General features: G+C 40.2%; 1 protein-coding gene across 4 annotated transcripts in view; it reads left to right on the plus strand.

Annotated features, from left to right (window-relative positions):
- Window positions 1-13,576, plus strand: part of LOC126364944 (4-trimethylaminobutyraldehyde dehydrogenase A-like) — a 167,764-nt gene extending 154,188 nt beyond the window's left edge. For all 4 annotated transcript variants that reach the window (XM_050008101.1, XM_050008098.1, XM_050008100.1 and 1 more), the window contains exon 9: window positions 12,381-13,576. In XM_050008101.1, the coding sequence (XP_049864058.1) occupies window positions 12,381-12,600 (220 nt within the window). In that variant the 3' untranslated portion in view covers window positions 12,601-13,576. The remainder of the gene's footprint in view (window positions 1-12,380) is intronic.
- The last annotated feature ends 4,248 nt before the right edge of the window (window positions 13,577-17,824 follow it).

The raw sequence follows: 17,824 nt of genomic DNA on the forward strand, positions 1-17,824 counted from the left end.
GCTAGTTCCATAAAGGATGCAGGTAGGAGAAAAGGTACTGGCAGAAGTGAAGCTGTGTGAACCAGTCACAAGTTGTGCTTGGATGGTTCAGTGAGTGAGAACTTTACCATGAAAGCAAAGTTCCCAGGTTTGTGTCCGTGTCTTGCACACAATTTTAATCTGCCAGAAAGTTTCAAATCAGCACACACTCAGCTATACATGGAAAATTCAATCTGGGAACACACTACTTCAAGTGAGCAGTTACTGCTTTCTCTATGAAAAGATCATCTTATGCAATGCTGCCCATTTCCATCATCTAAATCATTGATTCAGAAACTGCTTTCTAACATTGAGGGATACACTAAGGTGACAAAAGTCATGGGACACCTCCTAATATCCTTGGACCTCTTTTGCCCAGCATGGTTTCCATTGACTCAACATGTTGTTGGAGGTCCCCTGCAGAAATATTGAGCCGTGCTGCCTCTATAGCTGTCCATAATTGTAAAAATGTTACCAGTGCAGAATTTCGTGCACTACCTGTTCTCTTAGTTATGTCCCTTAAATTTTCCATGGTATCCATGTCAGGTGATCTTGGTGGCCAAATCCTTCGCTCAGATTGTCCAGAATGTTTGCTAAACCAGTCACAAGAAATTGTGCTCCAATGACATGGTGGCACATTGTCATCCATAAAAATTCCATCATTATTTGGGAATATGAAGTCCATATCAATGAATGGCTGCAAACCATCTCCAAGTAGCTGAACATAACTGTTTCCAGTCAATAATCATGTCTGTTGGACCAGAGGGTCCAATCCATTCCATGTGAACACAGCCCACACGATTATCGAGCCACCATCAGCGTGTACAGTGCCTCGTTGACAACTTTGGTCCATGGATTCACTGGGTCTGTGCCACATTTGAACCCTGCCATCAGTTGTTACCAACTGAAATTGGGACTCATCTGACCATGCCACAGTTTCCAAGTTGTCTAGGATCCAGCCAGCATGGTCACTGCAGGCAATGTCATGCTGTTAGCAAAGACACTTGCTTTGGTCATCTGCTGCCATACCCCATTAATGCCAAATTTCACACCAATGTTGTAACGAATGTGTTCATTATCTGCCTTACATTGACCTTTGTGGTTTTCTCATGCAGTGTTGCTTGTGTGTTAGCACTGGCAACTCTACGCAAGTGCTTCTGCTCTTGGATGTTAAGTGAAGGCTGTCAGCCACTGCATTGTCTGTGGTGAGAAGTAATGCCTAGCATCTGGTATTCTCAGCATGCTCTTGACACTGTGGATCTCTGGGTGTGGATTCCGGAAACAGCGATCGTGTGAGACCCAACTCGCTTTATTTGTTCATGAGACCCAGAAAATATTAGATACAGGCTCCCAGGTAGATGCTATTTTCCTAGACTTCCGGAAGGCATTCAATACAGTTGCGCACTGTCGCCTGATAAACAAGGTAAGAACCTACGGAATATCAGACCAGCTGTGTGGCTGGCAAACAGAACACAGCATGTTGTTATCAATGGAGAGATGTCTACAGACGTTAAAGTAACCTCTGGCGTGCCACAGGGGAGTGTTATGGGACCATTGCTTTTCACAATATATATAAATGACCTAGTAGATAGTGTTGGAAGTTCCATGTGGCTTTTCGCGGATGATGCTGTAGTATACAGAGAAGTTGCAGCATTAGAAAATTGTAGCAAAATGCAGGAAGATCTGCAGTGGATAGGCACTTCGTGCAGGGAGTGGCAACTGACCATTAACATAGTCAAATGTAATGCATTGCGAATACATAGAAAGAAGGATCCTTTATTGTATGATTATATGATAGCAGAACAAACACTGGTAGCAGTTACTTCTGTAAAATATCTGGGAATATGCGTGCAGAACGATTTGAAGTGGAATGATCATATAAAATTAATTGTTGGTTGAGATTCATTGGGAGGGTCCTTAGAAAATGTAGTCCATCAACAAAGGAGGTGGCTTACAAAACACTCTTTCGACCTATACTTCAGTATTGCTCATCAGTGTGGGATCCGTACCAGATCGGGTTGACGGAGGAGATAGTGAAGATCCAAAGAAGAGCAGCGCATTTTGTCACAGGGTTATTTGGTAAGTGTGATAGCTTTACGGAGATGTTTAGCAAACTCAAGTGGCAGACTCTGCAAGAGAGGTGCTCTGCTTCGCGGTGTAGCTTGCTCGCCAGGTTTCGAGAGGGTGCGTTTCTGGATGAGGTATGAAATATGTTGCTTCCTCCTACTTATACCTCCCGAGGAGATCACAAATGTAAAATTAGAGAGATTCGAGCGCGCACGGAGGCTTTCAGACAGTCATTCTTCCCGCGAACCATACGCAACTGGAACAGAAAAGGGAGGTAATGAGAGTGGCACGTAAAGTGCCCTCCGCCACACACCGTTGGGTGGCTTGCGTATTATAAATGTAGAATGTAGAATATTGAATTCCCTACTGTTTTCTGAAATGGAATGCCCCATGCATTTAGCTCCAACTACCATTCCACATTCAAAGTCTGTTAATTCCACATGCTTGGCCTTAATCACATCAGAAACCTTTCCACGTGAAACACCTGAATGCAAATGACAGCTCTGCTAAACACTACCCTTTTATACCCTGTGTACATGATACTATCACCATCTGTATATGTGCATTTCACTATCCCATGACTTTTGTCACCTCACTGTATGTAACAAGCAGCAACAATGAGCTGCAGCAGCACTCCTTTTTGCATTTATACAGAAAATTTTCACAGCCAGTTACTTAGTACTGTTTCTTCAACAATGAAATGTACTGTCATGGACATTGTCCTTATTCTATTTACTGCAAATTCAGCCAACATTGTTATTTTTTTGATTGTGTTCTGTTTAGTTTTATTATATTATGAAGATGTTAATTGTATTGTGCATTTTATTTTTATTTTGTTTACAACTTTTATTGGAACTGAACATTTGTGGTTATAGTACAGGAAAACTTCAGCAACCTTTCATATGGTAACTTTGTTATAAATTTCCTACCTTCTTCAGTGCTACTGTGATCATGTAGCAACCTAATAATTTTCCTTTAAACCTTTTGATATATTAACTTTCAATCATTTTCTGCAGGTAAATATTCAGAATTAGACTTGAGTCTATCATGGAGTATCTTCAATTCAGTACCAACATTGGACTGATTATTACTTTAAAGTAGTGCACATGTTCTGAAAGACTATTTTACAGCATAGTATTGACATATAATTTTGATCCGTTACAAGTCTTCAATTTATAGGTTCTTGGCCCTATAGCAACAATAACACATCTGGAGTGAAGACATAGTGAAGCAGCATTGCTGACTGTTTAGTCTGGTCTCTGGCTTTGATGTGTGTAGATCCATGCACCAAGTGATATAATAAGACACATGTGTTACATAGAGTATGATTGTCTTTTTCTCACTACCAATACTAAGTGCCTACATCGGTGACACTGAGTTTTCTACTCCACCGAGTTTCCGCAACTATGCAGCTTCTGTGCATTTTCTGTGTTTCTTGTTGTGCCTGACAATGCTGTCTGATCAGCACTGGTTGTCATGTAACAGCAGTATAGATGCAGCAAACTATCTGCAAAATGTTGAAAATGCACATAACAATTTCTTCTTCTGTAAGTGTGCAATCTTTAGTGACTCACAAGTGCCTATCGTGACAGACATTGTGTGTCGTACATCTCAACAATACCTGTGTCAGTCCCTGTTATCGGACTACAATAATACTGCTTTCACATAAAAATGCAATGATTGACAATCACTTCTTGGCACCTTCGACCCGTCAAATCCACTTTGTGATGACTGTCTCACAGATGTGAATGTCGGAACATGCATGTCTTCCATGCTGTGTAAAGATACATTTGCCTCAGCCAGAAGCAACACCAACCATATTGCTTTCCTCAGGAAGCACAGCTTGGGCCAGTGGCACACCAGTCGCCAGTTGCCACATGCCTTTCTGTCAAATGGGGTCCACTTCTGAAACGCTCCTCTACAACCGTCAACACTAGGTGAGATACACCATTTCATAAGATGCATCTACAACCCAACAGGGCTTGCCTTCTTCCAATGAAGGACACATTGCTAGGGTTTGCCTCCCTGAAGCTATTACTATGCCTCCACAGGGACAATACCATGATACAGGCTTTAGTACCACCATATCAGAATTTAGCATCTTACACCACAACTTTGCAATGACAATCCTATGATACTCCTACTCATTTCCAAAGATTCAATCTACTAGAGCCTGACCCCCTCCATGTCAAGGCATAGTTCACTACAGCAAAGTTAATAACACAGTATAACAGTGTCCTTGATGATAAGACAAAGTTCATGACACTGATTGCCCACCTAAGTGGCAATAGTGACTTAATCAGTGATATAATTCTCCACCCTTCAGTTTGTGACAAGTACCCAACACTGAAGCATACCATCTATCTCTTTCACCAGAACAACGACTGACACAGGTCATCTGTTACAAAGAACTAAGCTCACAGACATTGTCGCAATTCTGGTGCAGGCTCCACATAATTGCAAACCATTCTGTACTGTCTGATGCTATGTTAAGGCCTCTCTGCCTACTTTAGCTTCCACTGCACATCCAGTCATCACTCCAGGTCAGCGAGGATTGCCCCACGACTGAACACATCACCCTCATTGACAAACTTCACAGGCTCCAGACACAAAATGGCCACATAAACAAGCCATCATTCTTCAAAGACTTTACGCTGCATAACCGATGCCCATATGGTGCAGCACGGCACACGGGCCAACTGCCGACCAACTATCCCTACCAGCGTCTACACTGATTGCAGCCACCACAGTTTACTACCTGTGCTGCTTGCTCAGTCTGTGTCCAACTGGCAGACTGCTATACTCAGAAGCAAAGTGCAAATTGGACCAATTGCCAGCACAATTAGCATCCTATCACACCTGAGCCACTCTGGTTTCATACACATTTCGATGTGCAAGCTTAGAACTGGAAGCCACTGTGTCATTATCCAAACTGCCATGCTGGTCTGACAAGGGCACAACAGGCTGTTGTGACATATCAAGCCACACAGTCTCCATATTCTGCACCACTACCTCAAACATGACTTACCTGCCTGGCTCATGAAGGTTATGTCTTAAGAATTGCACAAGAGGAAGATTTCATCTCATGGAAACAGGATCTGACATGAATGTACTCCCTCACAAACTAGCTTCTCTGTCTTCAGCTACATTGACGAGTACCTGACAAGCTGATAATAATTCTGTGGTCATGGTTTATGGATCTACTACTTCCACTATTGGCTTGGTACCCAATCTACAACTGCAGTGTGACTTTCTTTGTGATATAGTCACTGAACCAGTCATTGGAGGTTATTTCATAGCTCGCTGTGAGTTCAAAATGTTCAAATGTGTGTGAATTCCTAAGGGACCAAACTGCTTAGGTCATCAGTCCCTAGACTTACACACTACTTTAACTTATGCTAAGAACAACACACACACACACACACACACACACACACACACACACACACACACGAGGGAGGACTCTAACCTCCGGTGGGAGGGGCCGCACAGTCCGTGACATGATGCCTCAAACCTCGTGGCTGCCATGAGTTGATTCCTGACCTTGTCTGACACACAGTTATGCACATCCCCACCGGATTACTTATCCAGGACTTCCAGTTGCTACATGCAATGAAATACCACCTACTATTTCAGCACTTATGGACCCTGCAGTGGACTCTCTTTCTTCACATCTACATACACTGGCAGAATCTGTAGATTTGTCATTCTAATTGTGACACACAGAACAATTATGTATGAACAACCTAGCTGACACTGTTCAATTACAACAAGAGAATGGCACCTTCTGTAACTGATAGCCATAGGGGAAGCTTCACTAACTGCTGTGCACAACATCTTTGCAAGGACACACACTGCTACAGCTGCACCTGCACTCGCTGGGGTCAGGGATTAGTATAGTGTTCAGTACAGCCTGCACTAGTTGTGTCCCACGCTCCACCTTCTTTGAACCCCTTGCCAATTTGCTGTTAATAACAATTCACTCCTTTGCATCATAATCACTCCTGCATCCCCAGGATGACAGAAAGTGTGCTGCCTTGGCTCCTGATTATCTTAAGTACCAAAGAGATGGTGAAAAAAGTGTTAGCTGCTCAAATAGTCTGCTCATTTGACAACCCTGGATGTCTCCAATCCATCTCGTGCTTAAAAAGGCTAGTACTTTCCAGCTTTTCAGAGATTACAAGTGCCTTAACATAAGGACCATTCCAGCTACTTACGTAGTTCCAAACATTGAGGACTTCAGAAATCTCTTGGCGGGTGCCAATGTCTTTAGTGTAACAGACCGTTAGATGGCGTACCTACAGATACTGATGCATGCAGAGGATGTCAGCAAGACTGCTATAATTACACCATTCAGGCTCTATGAGTTTTTACAAATGCTATACAGTTTAAAATATGCTGCTCAGACCTCACAGAGATTGATTGATGGCATACTTTGCGACACTTATCAGTGTTATGCCTACTTGAATGACAGACTAGTATTTTTGCCTTCTCTACACGAACATGAACTGCCCCTCAAATCAGTTTTCATGCCTTTGAACTGGGTGGGAGTAATTGCTAATTAAGAGAAGTACCAACTACACAAACCTACTGTGACTTTTCTCGGACACTTCCTCAGTGCCGACGGTCACAAGTCAATTGATGATTCCACTGCTCTTATCAGTTCACTGCTGCCTCCTCTATTGTACGAAGAGATCATTAGATTCTTAGAGATGGTAAATTTTGTATTGCAGACAACTCCCACATGCTGCCGACACTCAGCTTCTGATAACTCAGGCCCTGGGGAAAAGGTGGTCTCATGGACACTTCTCATGCTGCATGCTTTCAGTGACTCAAAACAATTCTTTTAACAGGCTGTCGCTATCATGCTACTGAAACCTCAGGTGCCGTGCGGGATTAGCCAAGTGGTCTAAGGTGCTGCAGTCATGGACTGTGCGGCTGGTCCCAGCAGAGGTTCGAGTCCTCCCTAGGGCATGGGTGTGTGTGATTGTCCTTAGGATAATTTAGGTTAAGTATTGTGTAAACTCAGGGACTGATGACCTTAGCAGTTAAATCCCATAAGATTTCACACACATTTGAACAATCCTCAGGCCCACCTTATTATTACATCTGACATGAGTGACACCACCATCAGAGCCTTTATGTAGCAATAAGTTGATGGAGACTTCCATCCCTTCCATTTCTCCTTGAAAAAACTTTCAGATTCTTGGAAGAAGTGGTTGGCATATGACCAGAAGCTCCTGGTGGCCTATGAGGTCATCATGTTCTTCCAGGAAGTTGTCAAAGGCTGACAATCAACCTTATTTAACTATCATCATCTGCTAGCGGAGTTGATTACTAACGTGCCCTCCAGCTGTAGTGGACATTTAGACTTTATTTCTCAGTTCACCACAGACATCCACCACATGAGTGATGCTGACAACCTTATTGTAGACTGTGTAGGGTGTCAGCTATTGTCAATGACCTCTACTTCAACGTGATGACGCAGCCCTAACTCATCCATACAGAACTGCAGACTCTCATCTCAGACCCAACTTCCAGGCTTAATATTTTATTTCAGCAGCTGCATGGCACCAATAATTATCTTCCCTGTGATGTTTCTGCTGGTAGGACACAACCTCTGGTTCCTCTTGATGTATGAAGTCTGGTATCTGACGGTATCTGACAAGTTACATGGCCTTGCACACCCACTACTCACTAAATGCTTCATCTGGCCTGGGACCAAATGGGACTTTAAACTATGGGGGCAGGTTTCTCCTGACAATGAGCTAAGACTGAATACAATGTTACCATCCCTTTAAGCACGTTCGATGTTGCAGAGGGATACCTTTTACATGTGCATGTGGACTTGGTAAGACATCTACCCAAATCCCAAGGAGCCTGCTACATAGCGTCTATGACTGACTGAGTTACAAGCTGGGTGGAGGCCATATCTATTAGTGATATTATGCCAGGAACAGTGGCCTGTCCCTTGATAGACACTAGGATAGCCGTGCTGTCGTCACTACTGAACAAGGGCACCAGTTCGAAGTGGGTCTCTTCAGTGTGTTGTGTTGTACCGCATGTGTGATGTTCTGCATTTTCACACTACCACCTACCACCTCCGATGGAAGGGTTTAGTTGAGTGCTGGCATCACACACTGAAAGCCACAGTCATGTGATATGCTGGGGAGTGGAACAGTGCTGTCATATGCTGGGGAGTGGAATGACACTCTTCCATGGGTTTTACTGGGCATCTGCACAGTGTTTAAGAAATACCTAATTATGTCCTTAGGCAAGCTCACCTGCCATGAACCAATCCACTTACCAGCTGAATATTTCTATACTGCACCAACTATCTCAGGCATAGACGTGCCTACACTAGTACGCAACATCAGCCATCATATCTTATGATTACGCATTCAAAGTATTGCTGATGTACGCACACTGACCAAAAAAAAAGTCACAGAATCAAAAAAATAATTTGTGTAGAGTAATGAAATTTCAAGAATACATTTGTCTAGATATCTTAACTAAGTGCTTAGCATTTCAAGGTCACAGGTTAATGTAAGTGTGAGATAAACTATTACATATGTGAAATGCTGGTACATTAATAACTGGTGTAGCCACTAGCATGTTGAATGCAAGCATGTAAATGTGAAAGCATTTTGTTGTGTATGTGCTGTATGTCAGTTTGTTGGATGGTGTTCCATGCCTGTTGCACTTGATTGGTCAAAACATGGGCAGTTAATGCTCTTTGTGGATGTTGCTGGAGTTGTCCGATGATGTCCAACATGTGCTTGACTGGTGATCGAGCAGTCCAAGGCAACATGGTGACATACTGTAGAGCATGTTGGGTTACAACAGTGGTATGTGGTGGAGCATACACCTGTTGGAAAACAGCCTCTGTAATGCTTTTGATGAATGGCAGCACAACAGAGTGAATCACCAGATTTACGTAAAAATTTTCATTTGGGGTATGTGGGATAGCAACGAAATAGATCCTGCGGTCATACAAAATTACACCCTAGATCATAACTCCAGTGTAGGTCCAATGGGTCTAGCATACAGACAGGTTGTCTGCAGATCCTCAGTTGGCTTCCTTCTAACCAACACACGGCCACCACGGTCACTGAGGCAGAAACAACTTCAATCCGAAAACACAACAGACCTCTACCCTGTCCTCCAATGAGTTCTTTCTTGACACTACTGATGTCACAAAAGGTGGTGGCTTGGGTCAGTGGAGTGCACACTACAGGGTGTCTGGCTCAGAGCTGTTCTTGAAGTAACCAATTTGTAAAAGTTCATTGTGTCACTCTGATGTCAACTGCTGCTCAAATTGATGCTGCAGATCTACATTTACATCTACATCTACATCCATACTCTGCAAGCCATCTGACGGTGTGTGGTGGAGGGTACTTTGAGTACCTCTATTGGTTCTCCCTTCTATTCCAGTCTCGTATTGTCCGTGAAAAGAAATATTGTTAGTATGCCTCTGTGTGGGCTCTAATATGTCTGATTTTATCCTCATGGTCTCTTCGTGAGATGTACGTAGAAGGGAGCAATAGACACGGGTTCCAGGTAGATTCCGTGTTTCTTGACTTCCACAAGGCATTCAATAACTTCCACAAAGCGTTCGATACAGTTCCCCACAGTTGTTTAATGAACAAAGTAAGAGCAGATGGACTATCAGACCAATTGTGTGGTTGGATTAAAGAGTTCCTAGATAACAGAACACAGCATGTCATTCTCAATGGGGGGAAGTCTTTCGAAGTAAGAGTGATTTCAGGTGTGCCACAGGGGATTGTCATAGAACTGTTGCTATTCACAATATACATAAATGACCTTGTGGGTAAGTGGATAACATCGGAAGTTCACTGAGGCTTTTTGTTCTCGAAACTTCACCAAAAGCCCGTACCGAGCTACTGAGCATCTCTCCTGTAGAGTCTTCCACTGGAGTTTATTTTTCATCTCCGTAATGCTTTCGCAATTGGTAAATGATCCTGTAACGAAGCGCGCTGCTCTCCATTGGATCTTCTCTATCTCTTCTATCAACCCTATCTGGTACAGATCCCACACTGGTGAGCAATATTCAAGGAGTGAGCGCACAAGTGTACTGCAACCTACTTCCTTTGTTTTTGGATTGCATTTCCTTAGGATTCTTCCAATGAATCTCAGTCTGGCATCTGCTTTACCGACAATCAACTTCATATGATCATTCCATTTTAAATCACTCCTAATGCCTACTCCCAGATAATTTATGGAATTAACTGTTCCCAGTTGCTGACCTGCTATATTGTAGCTAAATGATAAAGGATCTTTCTTTATATGTATTCGCAGCACATTACACTTGTCTACATTGAGACTCAGTTGCCATTCCCTGCACCATGCGTCAATTCGTTGCAGATCCTCCTGCATTTCAGTACAATTTTGCATTGTTACAACCTCTCGATATTCCACAGCATCATCCGCGAAAAGCCTCAGTGAACTTCCGATGTTATCCACTTATCCACAAGGTCATTTATTTATATTGTGAATAGCAACAGTTCTACGACAATCCCCTGTGGCACACCTGAAATCACTCTTACTTCGAAAGACTTCTCTCCATTGAGAATGACATGCTGTGTTCTGTTATCTAGGAACTCTTTAATCCAACCACACAATTGGTCTGATAGTCCATCTGCTCTTACTTTGTTCATTAAACAACTGTGGGGAACTGTATCGAACGCCTTGCGGAAGTTATTGAACGCCTTGCGGAAGTCAAGAAACACGGAATCTACCTGGAACCTGTGTCTATGGCCCTCTGAGTCTCGTGGACGAATAGCTCTAGCTGGGTTTCACACGATCGTCTTTTTCAACACCCATGCTGATTCCTACAAAGTAGATTTCTAGTCTCCAGAAAGATGCTCCAGAGCCATACACTGAACACCATGGTTTTTCCTCCCGGTAATGTCACGTGCCCATCTGGAGCCCGGTCTTCTTGTGACTGTACTTTCTTGTGATCAGGGCTGCCAGCAATCATATACAGTGGCTACATTCCTGCCAAATATTTCTACAGAATGGCAGAAGCCTTATTACATGACCTCATTCAAACTCAGTGAGGGGTTGATAATGGCATCTTTGTTATCATAAAGACATTCTTGACTAATGCCAACTCACCAAATCCAATCTCAAACATAACTAATGCTCACAACCATTACAGCATGTATTTAAAGCAAACCTTGATTTGCCACTCCATGGTGGCACTACTAGCATGTGACTGGCATATCATAATCATTCAGATGTAGAAACATGGTCACCAACTTTCGTTTGTGTTACACTAATTCTTCTTACTGTTGTAATTGTTTTTACCCACCAGTGTATTACAGAGTGCATGTATGTTTTATCTCACTACTGATACCCAGTGGCTACAAACCCAACAAATATTTAACAGGTAGTATGATATAGATCCATATTTTGTTTTGTAATTTAAGGGCTTGGACGTGCATAAGAATTGGTATGCCATTCTTCTTTGAACTGATGTAGTTAATTTGAACTTAAGATTAACCACATGTGGCATCTGCTATTGTAATACTTTAAGATTGTCCATATGTGAACTACCTCCCAGTAAAAATAATTGATACTGTTTTCTCTCTTTTGTACTACCTACTTCTACCCCTCCTCCCTTTCTATTGACCTTTCTTGTTTTTTCTTTTCTGTTTCTGTTCTTGAATGATTATGTCCTTTGTCTTGCTCCTTTTCAACTTAACTGTTCTCTTATTTGTTGTTGATGGTTCTCCCTTTTCATGATTCACTCATTACTTATTTTAATTATAAACCTTTATTACTTAATTTTATACCATTTATTAACATTCCTTTCTCATTATCTTCCACGTCTGTATTTATTATTAATTTTCTGCAGGTGTTTCTTTTCCTGTATGGCCATTATTCTCTAGATAATTAATTAACTTTTGGTCTTAAATGTGTTAATTAACTTTTGTTCTTAAATGTGTTAATTAATTTATGCAGAATGTATAATTTGTTTTATTTTCTTAATAATATTTATTTTGTATAGTTCTCTTTTGTGTGCTTCTGAAGAAATCATTCTTCCCCATTTGTGTTCACCATCAGTCACTTTTTTGTATTTCTCCACATTTTCTGAATAGACACAATTGTTTCCAAAGGTCAGAAATTGCCAGACCATCCTACAATGCTTTAAATGTCCATAGAGTAGTCCCTGATGTTTACACATATTATAACTTCTATATTGTGTTGCTCTGACTTGAATGTGTTTGTTGTATCATTTGACTGTGTTCAATTACTTTTTTTTTTTACAGAGATCTATCACGAGCATTTAGAGTTATAAGACAACTAGAAGCTGGCACTGTCTGGATAAATAATTACAATCTATACCCTCCAGAACTGCCATTTGGAGGGTACAAGTGGAGTGGAATTGGTCGTGAAAATGGAACTGCTGTTTTTGAACATTATACTCAGACAAAAACTGTATTTGTAGAGACGGGGGATGTTGATGCAGGCCCCCTTTACCCACAATGAGTTTGCTTCTCATTCCATTGTTGTTAATGAGACTGATGCTTTGTATGTTGTTGTTTTTTTATATTATAAGAGGTGTAGAGTTCACACTGGTGTGTAATAGATTCTGGTGGCTAAGCATTTAGTTAGAACAAAAAACTTGACCTTTTGGCTTGCAAGTAATAAATCCATTTACTTCTGTGTTAAGGTGTAAATCTCTACCCCTAGATAACTGTTGTTAAAACAGCTGCATAATTTGTCTTTCAGATTGATTGCTACATTGTACATTCCATAAATTGATTCCATGGTTCTCAAACATACAGCCTGATCTATCAAAAGCCCATAAATTTTGGCAGATGACCATCCCACCATCATCAGGTGTTACTGATTGAATAAAGCATCAGCACCACCTGATAATGGTGGGATGGTTGTCCACGGAAATATCCCGTACTTTCAATGATCTGATCTAGCAATACACTTGAGAACCAATGAAACAGCATATATGCTGGGAAAGCCTCAGATCAAACATTCCATACATTTTTGTAACCTATGCATTTTAGGGTACAAAAATAGATAAACTGAATAAATACAATAAATTTACACATCCAGTTACATTAATAAATCATGCATACATTGTTTACATTTTTTATACTTATCTTTGAGTATTGTTCAAGTTGTTGGAGAGATGCTGGTTTTTGTTTAAGGCTGTTTTCAAATAAATCAATTATAGTTTTACATCATAAAGCAATTATTTGTTTGTGTAAAAATGTAAAAGTTTCAGTGAAAAGAAAATTAATTATATATAAACACATAATGAGCATATCATGTATCTGTACTTTTCACACCATTGTACAAAGCGTGCCAGAGGGCATTTTGTGTATAATATTTTAAGATAAATCTTATTTTATTATTGCTTACCACATTTTTTAATATTTTTAATTTAAGGTGGTAACATTTGTTAATTCAAAATGAGCTAAATAAATACCTTTTGTGAGTGCTACTGCGTTCAAAATTTAGTATCCAGTTACATATTTGTATTAAATCTAAGACAACGGAACTACAGGAGGAAAAAAATTGAAAATAATGCTTGTACAAATGCGCTGGCCAATAGTTTACCAAGAAAGAAAATAACTCAATAGATTTGCAATTTGCGTGCATGAATAGAGTTCACAAATCATATAAGACCTCATAACTCATGCAGCACTCAGTTCATCACATTACAACACAGAACCATTATCAGTTCATATAGAAACTATTTTTCCCTAGAAAAATATAGTTGTTGAGGATCCATCTACTACATTGTTATGCCATTTCTATGTAGGTTAGAATGACATTTCAATAAAACTGTTATAAAATCACACCAACTCTTGGGTCTCAATTGACGAAAAATGGCTCAATAAAGGGTATCACAGGGGATACACCAAAACATTCTTGGATGTGGTGACTGTGAGTCACGTCCATATATATTTACTTATACAGCTGTAACAACTGTTACCACTTTATGTCTGTAAGATAGACTGATATGATGAGGACTATTTTCTTTGCTCAGAACACATAGTGTCAGTTTGCCAGCTTCACATTTGGCACCATTCGTGTAATGTGAAACTTTTTAAAAACACTTTTGGAAGCTATTTTATGTGGTGATAGGTTTATTACATTATCCATTTTGAGGAACTAATTTATGTTACTTATATGAAATGTGAGCTTTCCCCAGCATATTGGATGTCCAAATTCATTTGCAACAGCTGAACACAGTCAGTGTACAAATGCAATGTGAGGTCACTGTGCATGGCAGCTTAACTCTTTAGTGAGCAGGGCTATGCAAATGCAGAAACCAAAAGATGGTGTATGCAGAAAGACAACACACACATTAAATAACTACCATATTTTAGGACTATAAGACTCTATGGACTATAAGACGCACCTTAATTTTTAAGCAGTTTTTAAAAAAGTATCATTTTTACCATTATTATTAGATTGCAAAGCCAGACTAAAAAAAAAAATTCTTATTTTATAAAACTGAACTGACCTTTAAAATCCATGAAAATCATCATCTGAATCTTCTTCTTCTTCTTCTTCATCATCATCAGCATCATCATTGTCCTCTTCATATATAAGATCACCTTCACTGCCATTGAGAGCATTTCTTATGCTGCACTGGTTGAAAGATTTAACAATAACATCTGCTCTCACTCTAAACCATAACTGTTTTATCCACTGACACACTTGCTTCATTGTAAGTTGTTTTAAAGCATGCTTTGGCATGAATTCATGTTAGATTTTATCCATTTGTTCCATTCCTCTCTCATATACACATTAAATGGTTTATTTACTGAGACATTAAGAGGTTGAAGGTTTGAATCCCCGCAACTCATGTTTCTCGCATTGATGCCCTGCTGCTGACAGTTGAATCCAATGTTGGCAGATAGAGGTAGGTTTCTGTGGCATCAAATATATGTGGTCACTTTTAAGAATGGTGGGAATTTTAAATCAAATACTGGACATTTTTATATTAATTTCAAGTGTAAGGTACACTTGAATTTTGGAGGCAGTTTTTCAAAGAAAAAAGTGCATCCTATAGTCTGTAAAATATTCTAGTACCACAACAAAACCAAAGATGATGACATGAGACATTATCAGTAGAAAAAACATTAACCACCAATTGTACCTCTGTTGTTTAACCAGGGAGATAGCAGGATTCCAAGCAGAATTTGTGCAGAAACCTCCCTCTCTGTTTATGAGACTGTGGCTAGTTTATCCTAATAGCTTTTTATTAATACAGTGCATCCGTGCAGATTTGCCTTATGAGGTTTAAAATGTCACTCAGAGCAACATCTCAGTGCATTTTTGCCTTAAAAGAAAAAAGGTGTCTTCAGGGGCTCGGGATGCATTTGCTGGGTACAGGCTTGGAGATACCAGGATTCCTGAGCTGGGGACTGATAAGCACCACCAGTCTCATGTTACTGTAAGCTCTGGGCATGTATCAGTGACGACAATATAGCATGGTGATGGAGTGTTGTGTACCACAGAGGATGAGAATTTTGGCTTGACTGGCTGGATCACAAGGACAGTAAAAGCCTCCATAAAAAACTTTCAATATTAAAGCATGCTGCACACTGATGAGATGTGTGGCTGGAGGTGGAACAGTCATTAGCTTGTAACCTCTGGAGGAATTGCCACACATCAGTTCTATAAGACTCACCCAGGCATATGGTGCCCAGTCTGGATGGACCCTTACTTCCCTAGCTGCCTGTAAGAATGAGATGGAACTCTCAAAATTTTGTCCTCCACCTCCCAGTGGAATAGGTGAGTCACTGGTAGGCACCAGCGCATAATCTAACCAGATAGCTTATGTAGCCAGACCGCCCATATCAGGAATTTGTCAGAATTCTTATACAGGGTGTTTATAAATGAATACCAGGGTTGTAACGCTTTATAATATTTATTACATTAAACTTACAGTTACAAATTATATGTCAAATGAAAGAGCAACTCAAACAGTTGTGTTTGGCGCATGCGCAGTGTGCAATGTTGTACGCGATTGGTTGCACGTCATTGTGCCCAAACACTGGATAGGCCACAAGGGGCCTAATGACAGGGCCATGTTCACCTGACCTAACACCATGCAATTTTTTTCCTTTGGGGCTCCATCAAGGATCATGTGTATGTGCCTCTGCTACCAGCAGACCTTCCTGAATTAAGAAACTGGATTGAAGCAGCTGTTGCTACAAGCACTGAAGTCACACTTATCAATGTTTGGGATGAACTCAGCTATAGACTTGATGTGTGCCATGTGTAAAAATGGTGCTCACATTGAACATTTATAAGGTTCTTGGTAAAACTGTTTGAGCTTCTCTTTCATTTGACACATCGTTTAGAACGGTAAGTTTAATATAATATATATCATAAAGCGTTAAAACCCTGATAAAACCGTGATATTCATTTATAAACACCCTGTATTTATATTAACGGAAGACTTGCTGCAAGCTGGAATATGTTTTTACTAATTACCAGGTGTACCAGTATGAAATGAGTTTGTTTTTTTTGTGAAAATGAAACACTAATTTTGAATTGAAAAGTAAAAACATTTTATTCAAATTACTGACCATTGCTTTCTATACATTTTCACCACTTTTCTGGCAATTTTTGGACACCACGCCAATAGAAAAGTTCGTCTTTTGAAGCAAACCAATCAGACATCCAATTTTTGACCTCCTCGTAGGAATCGAAGTGTTGCTCAGCCAGTGCGTGTCCCATTGATGAAAACAAATGGTAGTCAGAAGGAGCCTAGTCTGGTGAATACAGCAGGTGGGGTAGCAGCTCCCAGCCAAGTGTTTTGATTGTATCCTGAACCAGTGTTGCGTTGTGTGCAGGTGCATTGTCGTGTAAAAAAATTACTTTGTCATCTCTTCTGGCCCATTCTGGTCTTTTTTCGATCAATGCATAGTTCAAATTGATCATTTGTTGTCTGTAGCGATTAGTATTCACAGTTTCACTGGGTTTTAGAAGCGCATGATACACCATACCTTTCTGATCCCACCAAATACAGTGCATTGTCTTCTTGCCAAATTGATCTGTTTTTGCAGTCGATGTTGATAGTTGTCCTGGATTAGCCCATGATTTTTCCCATTTAGGATTCTTAAAATAAATCCATTTTTCATTGCCAGTAACAATTCGATGCAAAGTTGATTTACTTTCATGTCTGTGAAGCAAAATTTGACAAATGGTTTTTCGGTTTTCCATCTGTCTTTCATTCAATTCATGTGGCACCCATTTTGCACATTTTTCGATTTTTCCCATAGCTTTCAAACGGTCAGAAATTGTTTGTTGTGCAACATTTAGCATTGCTGCCATTTGCTTCTGACTCAAAGTATCATCTTCATCCAATATTGCTTGCAAATCAACGTCTTCGAACTTTATTGGTGGTCTTCCACATTCTTCATTTCTTACATCAAAATCATTATTTGTGAACCATTGAAGCCATCTTTTGTATGTTGCTTCTGATAGACCATGATCACCATATGCTTCAACAAGCATTCGATGAAACTGCAGCACTTTTTTTCAAATGAAAACAAAAAAATTAATGCTTTCCGCAAATCAACACTTCCTGGTACAAAATTCGACATTGTTAACACAATGAAAATATATGATGTTGTTTGTTCCATGACTTGATGTATGCTAAATATCTTTCACAGGTGTCATACCGATCAAACAAAAATAAAAAAAATAAATAAAAACTTAAGGTTCG

Source organism: Schistocerca gregaria, chromosome 1 (genome assembly GCF_023897955.1).
Source record: "Schistocerca gregaria isolate iqSchGreg1 chromosome 1, iqSchGreg1.2, whole genome shotgun sequence".
Classification (NCBI taxonomy): domain Eukaryota; kingdom Metazoa; phylum Arthropoda; class Insecta; order Orthoptera; family Acrididae; genus Schistocerca; species Schistocerca gregaria.